Source organism: Magnolia sinica, chromosome 4 (genome assembly GCF_029962835.1).
Source record: "Magnolia sinica isolate HGM2019 chromosome 4, MsV1, whole genome shotgun sequence".
NCBI lineage: Eukaryota > Viridiplantae > Streptophyta > Magnoliopsida > Magnoliales > Magnoliaceae > Magnolia > Magnolia sinica.
Window position 1 is genome coordinate 392,671 of NC_080576.1, and position 12,303 is coordinate 404,973.

General features: G+C 41.2%; 2 protein-coding genes across 8 annotated transcripts; both read right to left on the minus strand.

The window, feature by feature from the left end:
* Positions 1–1,239: 1,239 nt before the first annotated feature.
* LOC131242035 (uncharacterized) lies at positions 1,240–3,321 on the minus strand. Its single transcript, XM_058240390.1, has one exon. It carries the CDS (start codon positions 3,013–3,015, stop codon positions 1,636–1,638), a length of 1,380 nt encoding a protein of 459 aa, XP_058096373.1. The 5' UTR covers positions 3,016–3,321; the 3' UTR covers positions 1,240–1,635.
* Positions 3,322–6,788: 3,467 nt separating this feature from the next.
* On the minus strand, positions 6,789–11,682 carry LOC131242036 (mitochondrial uncoupling protein 3). 7 transcript variants are annotated; one of them, XM_058240397.1, is made up of 4 exons: positions 11,263–11,682; positions 10,360–10,982; positions 7,787–8,062; positions 6,789–7,345 (listed from the first exon to the last, which is right to left on the minus strand). In XM_058240397.1, exons 1-2 carry the CDS (start codon positions 11,629–11,631, stop codon positions 10,440–10,442), a joined length of 912 nt encoding a protein of 303 aa, XP_058096380.1. In that variant the 5' UTR covers positions 11,632–11,682; the 3' UTR covers positions 6,789–7,345; positions 7,787–8,062; positions 10,360–10,439. The 7 variants fall into 7 exon arrangements, with proteins under 7 accessions (XP_058096380.1, XP_058096376.1, XP_058096378.1 ...); XM_058240393.1 differs by lacking the exon at positions 7,787–8,062 and adding an exon at positions 8,532–8,608; XM_058240395.1 differs by lacking the exon at positions 7,787–8,062 and adding an exon at positions 9,945–10,041.
* Positions 11,683–12,303: the final 621 nt, after the last annotated feature.

A 12,303-nucleotide genomic window follows, 5' to 3' on the forward strand; every position in this document is an offset into this window, starting at 1 on the left:
CATGATATCCAAACTGCTGTCCTTCAGGTGGGCCATCTAATGTTTAGACTTGAACCTAAATGTCACACTTGTCCCAAACTCAAGTGGGCCTCATGCCACAGGAAACAATGTAAAAGCATGCCTAAACAAATGGTACAAAACAACATGATTTTTGGAATGTCGAAATTAACGAATTGGATGGCATATATAGAGCTTGGTGGGCCTAACACTCAGCTAATGGTAAGCATCTTGTCCAAACTCTTTCCAAGGGTGTGGCCTTGGTTTTAGAGGCACACCGTGTTTGGTTACATGTAATTGGGACTTAGGAAGATGCCATCTTTTTTTAGAGGCACGCCGTGTTTGGTTACATATAAGAGAATAAAAGGAAGGAAGAGATATGGGATAACCTATTCTTCCGTCTTTTTTTCTTTTCTTTTTTTTTTGACAACACAAGGTGTCCCTGTCCCCTTTTGAGGCGAGACTATTCCTTGTGGATGCACGCAACCACATGCATTGGGTAACGCTGGGAAGGGAAGTCAAACCCATGCCTGTTGGGAGAAAACCCATGGTGCTAGCCACTCGCCCAAACCCCATCAGATTTCTTGGAATACAGAAAATAAATAAATATTTGTGAGTTATGGGACAAGTTATTCTACTGTGGAGGGAGAAAAAAAGGTTTCCTGGAATACATCCCATTGTATTGGGATAACAAATGTTGGGACTTGAGCCGCTGGATTTGGGTTTGTTTCAGTGACCCAAACTGTTTATGTGATGGGGCTACCCTTCTAATGGCGATGCCTGAAATAACTCTTAGATTGAATATTTCAACCCTTTAATTGTACAAGGGCTATGATGATGATCCATGTCCAAAGCAAACAAGCTGAATTATCAAAGGGTTGAAATAATCCAACTGAGGGCTTTTTTTGTTGTCCGTCCACGGTACAAAGTGATAAACACCATAGAAACGATTTGGAAGATGATCCAAATTCAAAGGCCGGGGTCCTGAAGTATCTTATTGCAATAAGGGATATATTCCAGCAAACCTCAGGGAGGAATAAAAAAATTTAATATATTCAAATTGTGTGGGTTGTGCAAAATCTGACTTTTTCCTACTCTTCTTGCCTCTCTCATTTGCCTATGTCAAACTTATAATGATCTCCAATTCAAAGTTCACAACTATCAATTTAAGAAGTCATACATTCCAAATCAAGACAACGTAAGTCATAAACAGACTGATTCAAAACTGGAGTCAGGAAATCGTATATTAATTATACAGCAGTCCATTCCATTAAATTGATTGTAGAAGGGAATGTGACTTCCATTTTTATTAAGTGAAGGACAAGATAATACATACCTTGTTCCAGAACCGACAAGAGAAATGCAATGTTGTGAAGATTTACATTCCAAGTACTTGATTAGGGGGCATGATTAGGATAAGTTAATTCAGCTAATTTTGGTGGTTGGCTGAGTTTGGGTTTGAGCAAAGGTGAGGATTGGGGCCACGGTTCATCAGATATAAGACAAGAAATGGGTTAGACATCTAACCACCATTGCAATTCAAAGTTGGCAAGTATTGCCACTTCAATTGAAGTTGGCTTCTCCTCACAACTAGTAACATGAAATGTTGCTAGTTCATCCACCTACATTGCTGCAATCTTACAAATGAAACCCCGCCCATCTTTTAAAACTCCAAGTCCCACCACCTTCAGAAACTGCCATTCCAATCCCTGTCCTCCCCTCCTTGCACATACCTCTGTAATACAGCCTCCACTCATCATCTCCATCCATTGGAACCAAACATGGAGAACCGACTCCTTTGTTATCCCATCCATCTTCTTCCATCAATGGCAATAGAACTGCTCCATCATGGATCCTCTTCCAAGATTTTAACCCGTCTGGAGACTCCACCAGTCCGATACTCCTCTGCCCATCTGCTGCGACTGCTTCATATGCCATCACATACCCCCCATCTTTCTTCAGTACCACGTGTCCATTCATAACACCAGCCTCATCAAAAGAACCAACTGCCCCACCACCCATGATCTTTCCCAACTTCACCCACCTGATTCCATCTCTCGACCTTGCAATCCCAATGGTGAAACATTGGCATTCCATGTCAAATGAATGGTAATACATCCGAAGATCACCCAGGGTGTGATAAACAACCTGAGGGCTGGAGATGAACAGAGAGTCCCAGTCCCCATCAGCACCCACATCAAATAGTGCGCCACTGTGATGTTCACCTTCAATTCTGGCCCAATGCCGGCCATCTTGACTAATTGCCAGACCTGGCAAGGACCTGAAGAAGGCATGAGTGGGAATTGACTTTTCTGGGTTTTGTATGGGGAACCTCAGAGGTAGAGAAGCATCGGATAGTTGGACCACCTTCTCCGAACTAAACCCAGTGTAGTAGAGCCAATAAACAGCGGTGGCAGCTCTGACCTTGGAGCTGGACATGATGAGGACCTCGGAAGGCCTGATGCTGTAGGTGTCGAAAGCCCACCAATCCCTGCTGCATTGCATGACCTGACCCATGTCGCTGCTGGAACGGGCGGGTCCGGAGCCTCTCTCCCAGTGGATGCCATTGCTGGAGATGGCCAGTCCGATCGAATCGACAGCATTGGTGGCACCATGGTACCACAAGTACCAGCGCTCCTGGTCATCGCTGAGGTAACGTTTGACAACAGGCGATCCAATATCCAGACAGTCCCATGATGGAGTGGGGCCGACATGAAAGACGAGGCCGTGAGAGGAAGAGGGGGTGTGGGAGTCGGGGGAAGGTTCTAGATGAGTATTTGAATTAGAAAGAGGGGAAGAAGAAGCAGAAGAAGCAGCATAATTGCCAGTGTCACTGCCAACATCTGGTTTGGTGGAGCAGCAACAGCGGCGACTGTGGAAGAGAGGGTGTCTAGGTTTAGGGTTGGGGGAGGGAAAAGGGATGAAGGTGGGGCTGCGCCTGCGAGCGCTGAAAGATGAGAGCACGTTTACTGCACTTTGGATTTGGAAGGTTGGTGTTGCTGCGGCTGATGCCTCCATACCAATCAATTAAATAAAATTTAAAAAAAAAAAAAAAATTATATTCTTTTTATAAATAATAATAACATAGATTACAAATAACTGATACCAGTATTTGTATATACAGAAGCAAGAAGAAGCAGCTGTAGGCAACAGATGTATTGATCGGATAAAGGAAGGAACAGGAGTCGAGTAGATGAATGAAAGAACAAGGGAATCTGCGTTGCTTCTGGAAAGAAGACGAGAAGGTCCAGGTCAATAGTCAAAAGTGGAATGGCGCCTTTTGATTTTTGGGTAGGGTGTGAAGACTGAATGGAGGAGAAATTTGGAAAAGCCACAAAGGCAGGGGGTCTTCGTTTCCCCTATCCACAAGAAACGAATGTGCCGGACACTTTTACAACTTTTTAAGATTGGAAATCTACATGATTTAACTTTGGACGATATAACCGTTGTCCCAATTGATTCGGGTCCACGGCATGGATAAGCACACTGTAACAATGTACACAGACTATTACATTAACATAAGTTAAGTTGATTACAATCAAATGCTATTGAATAATCTATTACATATATTGATTAATTTGAGACTATATGCATTAATTTCTGAATAACCACACTAGCCTCAGCCTTGTGTCCTAACTCCCAATTACATGTAACCAAACACAGCGTGCCTCTAAAACCAAGCAAGGCCACACCCCTTGGAAAGAGTTTGGACAATATGCTTACCATTAGCTGAGTGCTAGGCCCACCAAGCTTTATATGTACCATCCAATTCGTTAATCTTGACATTCCATCAGTGATAGTGTTGATTGGGTTGCTGGAAGATCTTGGGGTTTTGTCCAGGATTGGGGTTAATGTTTTGTGAGTCTTTTTTTATTTAACAGGACTGATGGGCTGCTTTTGTTTCTTATATTTTTTGTCACCTTTTGGCACCTCTCTAATAAAATTTCAGTAATTCTCCAATTAATAATAATAATAATAATAATAACAACAAAGTAGAAGAAGAAGGGAAAAAAAAAGAAAGAAAGGAAGGAAGAAGCATTCAATTCCCAGGAGTTATAAAAAGGGCAAAAACAAGCCATCTGCAGTGGAATTTTGAAATCATTTCTCACAAATCAGACAAAAGTGTTTTAAATGAGAAATCACTGTCTCTGTGACTCATGAACCGTGCTGGCATTTTCATGTCAACAATAAGGATTTTCAGAGGACACAGATGAGCATATTTTATCACCAAACCTTCGAAAGGTCTTTCAACTTCCACAAAAAGGACACTATAAGAAAGCCACTTACATCCATTCAGGGCCATCTTGTGCTTATAAGGCATCTCAGGTAGTGGTTTTAGCTGTTTAATGTGGGAACCTATTTCGCCTTTTATTTTTTGCTTTCCAAGTTCACAAGCTGCTTGTGTGATGTGAAGTCAACTTGTTTTCCCTTACATTTGTTCCTGAAACATCATCCCCTGGTGTTGCACTTATATTTTTGCCAATCCATCTCTTGTCTGCCCATTCCTGAATTTCGGGCCCCAAAAATAACAAGGCCTGACTAGGGCAACAAGTAACAACCCAGCCAGCCCGGTTCTAGGCTTGAGCCATGGACAGGCCTCACTGAGAAATACACATGAGGTCATGCATGCCCTTTTATACTCAAGACTCCAAAGCAAGATGTTTGTCTGTTGATGACATTTATCGGTACCAAGTAATGATCTGGCAATTCACAGTCTACTAGAGACGTTCAATTGGTTGGGAAATTTGTATACAATGAGATCTGTGGGGCCCACACCCAAGGAAGGTTCCAATGCTGTGCATTCCATCCCCGCCGTTTCCCTGTGGTTTCTCCCACTTGGGGTATTGGATTAAGCCTGATTTTTGGAATTATGTCATAACATGAGCTGGCATAAATGATGGACAAATAGATGCCTCAGGCACATTGCAGTTGGACCCACAGATTTGTGTAGCACGCCTATGGTGGATTGCTATCACATTACAAATCATCCATGCCAGAACCTCTATGAGGGGATGATCTTCTTCTTCTTCTTCTTCTTCTCTCTCAGTATAGTAATCAACTGTTTTCACATTTCAGTTTCATACAAACCTTGCTGATCCTTTCTTTACTATCTATTTGCAGCTTACAAGTTTGGGGGCATGATCCGTCCACCATGGAGCTTTATCTCAGGTGAATGGTCTGAATCACACCAGTGGTACAACTTAAGGAGTTGTGCAAATTGGAACAATATTCAGGGTCTTGACCTGTGATTGACTTAAGAGGGGGACAATCAGTCGATCCATCCTCCTTGAACGGATGCAACATTCCAAAGAAACACAGAGCTTCATTAGTCTTCAGAAGTTACAGTTGGAAGTAAATTCCAGGAATAGGCAAGTCCGTTGGAAACACTTTTAAAGAGTGGTTGTTCTGTCTAGTATTGCAGTAAGTGGATGGGAATAAAGACTTTGGGAGGAAATAACCAGTGAGTAACCCGGTCCTTCTCCAATTGTATAACCCCCAACTGCAATTACTAGTCCTCCAATTGTATAACCCCCAACTGCAATTACTCAATTGAGGATTTGGATGTCACTGTGAATCAAAATGAGGCCTCCCATTCTTGTCATTTTACGTAACAACCAGTTCATGTGAAATTGAATTCCATGTCAGCGGGTCATTATTTTTTTATTAAAAAAATAAATAAATAAATTTACAAAGGGTCTTGCTCATCTTAGTTTTGCTAAAAGCCCACACCAGTTTATAAACGCCACCTCGTATGTCAGTGCCACACCAGATGCCTCCTACCTTAAATATGTTTTCGCCCAAAATATCAGGCTGCTGCTCATCAGTTGACCCACATCATTAGAACAGGTGGGCAGCTTATAAAACTTCATCCAAGTTTTCTTCAGCCGTAAATTTGTTTCATGAATTGTGGAGAAACTGATTAATGGACCCACCTTCTTCTTGGGACATGGCATCTACCTACCGGGCTGCCTGATTCTTGGATCTAATCTGGTAGCTATGTAACATGCCAAAACATAGAGTGGCCTCAATGTGAGCTGCCTTGTACACCTGTTGTAGGCATAGCAACACTAGTATTCATTATATTTGTTGGGTATGCTGATCCATATCTCCCCATTCTGCTACCTTCAGAATCCAGTCTCAAGGGCCTTCCGGGGCGGACTTGATCCAGAGTCCATGAGTGGAAGAGCAAGTTGTTATTTTTCACTCAGGTCAGCTGTTACCGGCAAGGAGAATGGCCTTCCTAATTCCCAAGGCATTCCATATCATGCCAAGGTGACACTCCAGGGAGGAAATAAAATAAATAAATAAATAAATAAAAACCAGCAGCAGCAACAACAACATCCTTATCCCAAGGCTACTATAGATGGCGTAGAGCGACTCCAAAGGGATTTCGTCTGGAGTTTCAGCTGAGAATCATGGTCCCCACCTAATTTAATGTGAAAATGTTGTCTTGCCAAAGGATATGTTTGGGGATCTGCACCCTCAAAACGCTTAACAATGCTTTGATCATGAAGTTAGTGGTGCTTCTTGAAAGCCACTAATGAACCAGTCTGTCAAAAGAATAGATACTTAAAAAGGAACATGAGCTTCTGAGACAGCGACAGTAAGCCAAACCAATCCTGGAGAAGAAAGTGAAAATGTTCCCAACTGTTTTGGCATAACAGATTATAACTCATTTTATCCATTAGTGTTGTCCGGATGGCAATGTCGCTTTTTTTTTAGCACTTGCAATGTTGTTAAATGTCAAACAGTTTTTTTCTTTCTTTCTTCTTTTGGGTTCACCAATAAAATCACTTGAAAAGATAATTTCAAAACATTAACATTCAATACTTGAACAACAAAATATTACCAAATAACCCAAAATCATCATCTGTTGAGCCCAACTATGGATGAACCATATGTGGGAGTGAGACAGTTGCTACATGTCAGACCTAAGGTCCAATAATCATCTAACAACTCCAATATCTTGATTTCACGCTGGGGTATCTAGCCGAATTGACTGCTTGGGCCACACAACCCTGTGCCTAGTACACGTGCTGTCACGTAGACAAGCAGCTCTATGCACACGTGTAGGCTAGGCGAAGAATAGAACTTCAAAAGGAAAAAATGACAGCTAATCAGAGGGAATGTTGCCTGATCCCACACACTGGCTATCAGCCTCCACAAGCCTGCAACACCCCAATGCTACTTGAAGTCATGGCTTCATCTAATACCTTAGCTCTCTTGCTTGTGCAGCACTGGCACAACACCCAAATGCTACTCAAAGCCATCTTTCACATGTGTGCACAACCAAATGCTATTCTGGCACTCACACGATGCTCAAATGCTACTCAAGGCCATCTTTCACCTGTGTACACAACCAAATGCTATATCATAAGAACCAGGCTAAGATGCTAGAGAACACAAATGCGAAAGATCTTCTAGTGGACTAAAGGGAGAATGTTACAATTTTACTAAATGAGGAGAACTTGCCTGCAAATAAACCAAAAAACACTTTGGATATGTTACATAAATAGCCCAGATTATGCCACTTATAGAGGGCATTTGGATAGGCCTGTTACTTAAGATAAGCTACTCATGCCTCAAGTAGCTTATCTTAGTTTCTACTTATTAAGCTGATTAGTATGTTTGGTAAACAACATACTTATCAGCTTCTCCTCTCTTCCATTTCTCTTTATGCTTCTTTTCAGCAACTTACGAAAAGTAGAAAAGCTTTAAAAATTAACTGAAGTGATTAAGTACTTTTAAGTAAAAAAGTTACTTATAACTAATCATAAACCAAACTTACTTATCTGAAATAAGTTACTTATCTACTGATGTAAGTAGAAAAGGTAACTTGTTTAGTGGTATCCAAACGGGCCCTTAGTGTCCATCCAACAGTCCAAGAACCATCCAAAACTTATAAACCAGAGAAATCCTAGAAAACTCCATAATTCTTCAGAGATCTCTACATACTGTGGGAGTCTATCCTAATCTAGAACCTCCTACATTCATCCATTATTTACAAACTTTCTGGTGCAACTGGCTGATAGGAAGGATCCGCCCAAATGTAGGGACCTCCAAACTAAGCAAAAGAATCACAAACAAATTAGAAACAATAACGAGAACTTTTATTCATTTCTAAGATGCCTTAATAATACTCATGACAGACCCTTAAATAGGACTTCAGACGTACAAAGAATGGAGGTTCTTAATGTCATTAACAACTAATGACTTTCTATAAAAATGAAAAAGTAAATAAGAAAAATCCTTAATGGGTAAGAAATGTCTAATGAGATTTTATTGCATAGCAAGTTGATTGATTTTGCATAGGAGGCTTGGGCCTCCTTATTGATGGGCCAGCTGTGGGACTTGGGCTTGGGCCAAGCAACTGGGCCCAGTTCAGCTCCCATCACTTTCCTATTGTAGATATGTAGAGTCAAAATGGATAAATCCATGGTGTCAGCCTCTTTGTATTGTAACATTTGACTTGTGTTTAAAGATAGAGAAATGATGTACTGCCTGGCAAAAATAGGATTTTGAATCATTCTCACCCTATGTGTCCTAAGTTGGCATGTGTGTAGAAGACTTGTATCGTTCATCAGATGTTCAACATCATCATGAATTTGCCCTGGCAAAAAATCAAGTCTTCAGTTGGTTAAATATCATACTCTTGAGAGTAGCCATATTGACCTTTCAAAATTCTTGTGGGTTTTGCGAGTATGGACCAATCCAAGCACAAAGCAGACCCAACCAAGTAACTACCCTGTCAACTGTTATTCTTGTATCTCTTGAGAAATGATAAGGCTGTTCATACACAACAGGAAATTTTGGAGTCCATTCAACCCATTGTTAGCAACATGCTAAGAAATTGCATGGGAAATTCTCGCGTTTAATATGGTTTTAATCCTTAAAAAGCAGTCAAAGATTTGGTCAAGGAAATGTAAACCTAAAAATTACATAATGAATGGTAGGTTTCAACTCAGAAAAAACCAGAGTGAAAAAGAAAAAAAAAAAAAAAAGTTCTATATAATGTGTGTACACATTGTATATAAATAGTTAAATACTATCAAAATATGGAACTTCAACTAAAACGGCTAGAATATATGTGCATGAGTATATAAGTAAGCAATCAGTGGGTTAATATCATTTTGTCTCTATCAAATCCTTCATTTCCAAGTAACCCTATATAAATGGATCCCCCTCCACTAAAATTTCCACCTTCCACTCAATTCTATCAATCAATGATGGCGATCAATCATTGCCGGACCACCCTATAAGACCCTATAAGGCCCTGTTTCGCAGATGCCTAAAAATCAGTTCATCTCATTTTAGTTAACAGTAGTTATGCATCAGAGATCTTGATCTCTAACACATATTAAGTTCATGTTAACAGAAATTATGTATTGGGGAAGGATCTCTAATACATTATTGTTATTAACTAACATGAGATGAACACATTTTTAGGCGTCTAACAAACAAGGACCGCAGGTTCTTCCTCTAATACATGGTATGCTGGGGGTAGGATCATGTGGGTTGCTCCAATACTTACATTACATTTATGCAAAATATACTTTTACATAAGCATTCAAATTGCAAGTTATATAGGAAATTATGAATGTTATTATTATAGGCCCTGCATGCATAGTATTTTATATTATAGGCATGCCACTGAATGGTAAGCATAAATCTCTACATTGTAGATATACATTTGGATTACAACCTAATTAACAGTAAGAGTATAGAACCATAATTAATGGCAATCCATATCACAAATGACCCATAATTGTGTGAATGAAAGACGCAGGGGGTTTGGTGATCTAGGTAACAATTTATTTTTTTTGGAAAGGTATTTAGGTAACAATAGTTTGAACATGGATCTTCTGAAATACATGGGAGTTTTAAACATAGAAGTAGTAATACAATTTTTTGTCCAAATATGGAGTTCTACACGGAGGTCTACTAACCATGATCCGACCACGTTTTAGACAGAGCCCTGCATGTGCCACTGCATGTGAGGATATGGATGTCCATTTGGAGGACCTACCACAGATGCGAGTAAACCTGGAAAGGAGGCTCATTAGGTCATCAAGTTGGACACTCCTGCACATCAAATGTGGACCATTGGCAAATTCTTCTTAATCACCCATTTTATCTACACGTGCAGCACCCATCTGATGACCAAACTGATAAACAACCCAATTCTTGCAGAAACGAGCCCATCTGGCAAGCATGTGTGGAAGAGTTGCGAGTGACTTCACATTTCTCTTGACCCAGTGGGCCTTTATTTTTCCATCAAATTTCATGGATTTTACAGTTCGGGCATGATTTTGATTATACCTGAAGCTGGATAGATTTTAACGAGAGCAAAAGAGTAGTCACCTGAAAGATGGTTTGGGCATGAATTTGATCATATCTGAAGCTAGCTAAATAGATAGATTGTAAAGGCGCAGGACCATTCACTAGAAAGATGATAGCCCTGCTAGACGCCGGAACTTTTCATAAGAAACCCAGAATACAAACTGCCAAGGGCCAAGCCTAGCCCATGTAGGGAAGAAGCCCTTCCACATTGCCAATATGCCTTCATGTTTCACTGTCTTGAGCAGACAATCATAAGAATTTCTGTATAGAAATTTAGTATCTTTGCCGGAAGACTGATTCATCATTCTCGTCTTCACTACATCGGCAGGACAACTCAGAGTGGTTGCTGAAAGGCCAGACATGATAGACGCCAATGTATGGGCATAAATGTTATCCCCACAAACTTGGTTACCGACAATGAAACGCTTGGCATGGTCATAGCATGCTAGCTCCCCCATGTTTACCAGAAATGCTCTCTGGGAATTGGGGAAAACCCCTCTCCAGAGCCCCCAAAAACCTTCCGTCCGCACGATCTTGCTTAAAGCATCAATGATGCCTTTGTATCTAGGTGGAAGACCTTCGCCCACCAGGCGACTGTCTGCTTGCATCCTCACCTTAACAAGATCAGCAGGACTTGCCACAACCTGTATTGTATTGGAAAGACAAACAAGTTATCAAGTGTCTCATCTCATGTTTGAAAGATGAACAGAAGAAAACTACTTGATTATAAAAAATTTTAAAATAATAATAATTAAAAAAAAAAAATTAGTGAGATGAAAATATATCAAAAAAAGAAGGAAGATCATCATATATTCTGCCCAGCCATTTATGAATTGTGATTGGTTCTCTTGTGTGTGTGTGTGTGTGTGAGGAGAGAGAGAGAGAGAGAGGTGTGGTAGAGTGGGATAGGATCAGGAAGGGTACCTGGGCGAAGACGCCAGAAATGCCACCGACTAGGGCCTTGGCAGAGAGGGAGTCGGAGGGGACAGCGAGGCGGAGGTGCTCGTAGGAAAGGATGCGAAGGGGGGTGTAGAAGAGATGGCGAATGATGGCGGGAGAAAGGCCCTGGTAGAGACCGGAGAGACCTTGTCTCTGGAAGATGTCGGAGGCAACTCTAAAGGCGTTGGGGGAGGGAAGGAGGTGGGAAGATTGAGTGCGGAAGAGTTGGAGCCTGGTCTTGGTGATGTCTATGGGGAATGTGGCTGTCTCTGCAACCATAGCTGACATCGACGTTAGCAACATCTTCTTGTACGCTTGATTTCCCTCTTTCCCTTCCCCGCCTTCTGCTACCATTTCGTTTTTCTTTTCTTTTTTCGTTTTTTCAGATACAGGATACCCCGGTCCAGCCGGAGTTGGAGCCTTTCTTAAGTGCGGAGGAGTTGGAACCTTCTTCAGAACGGGGTGCGTCCTGCCATCGCTCGGACGGATTCGGTCCAGCTGGAGGCATGCGGAGCTCACTGTCATGTATTGGTTTTATTCAATCCGTCAAATCCATTTTTCCGTATCATTTGAGGGGGCGCGACCCTGGCTGATGTATGTGCCTTAAATCCGTACGGTTTAACCATTTTGATAGCTCATTTTAGTGCATGATCCAAAAATTAAAGCTGACCTAATCTTAGGTGGACTGCACCGCAGGAAACAGTCATGATTAAATTCCCACCATTAAAAACTGTATGAATTCCATTGGAATGTTTATTTGTCATCCAACCTGTATATAAAGTCACAGAGACCTAGATAAAGAAACCACACAAATATCATCTTGATCCAAAGCTTTTGTGGTCATGAGAGGTTTTTAATTATCAATTATCACTATTTCTATGCTATGGTCCATCTGTTTCCTTTTTGGACCGTGCTCTAAAATGAACTTCCAGTAAGGATGGATGGTGTGAATGTAGTCACATACATCACTGTGAGCCCTGCAATCAAGGGAGCCACCCACCTAGGTGATCCACCAAAGCCACCTCA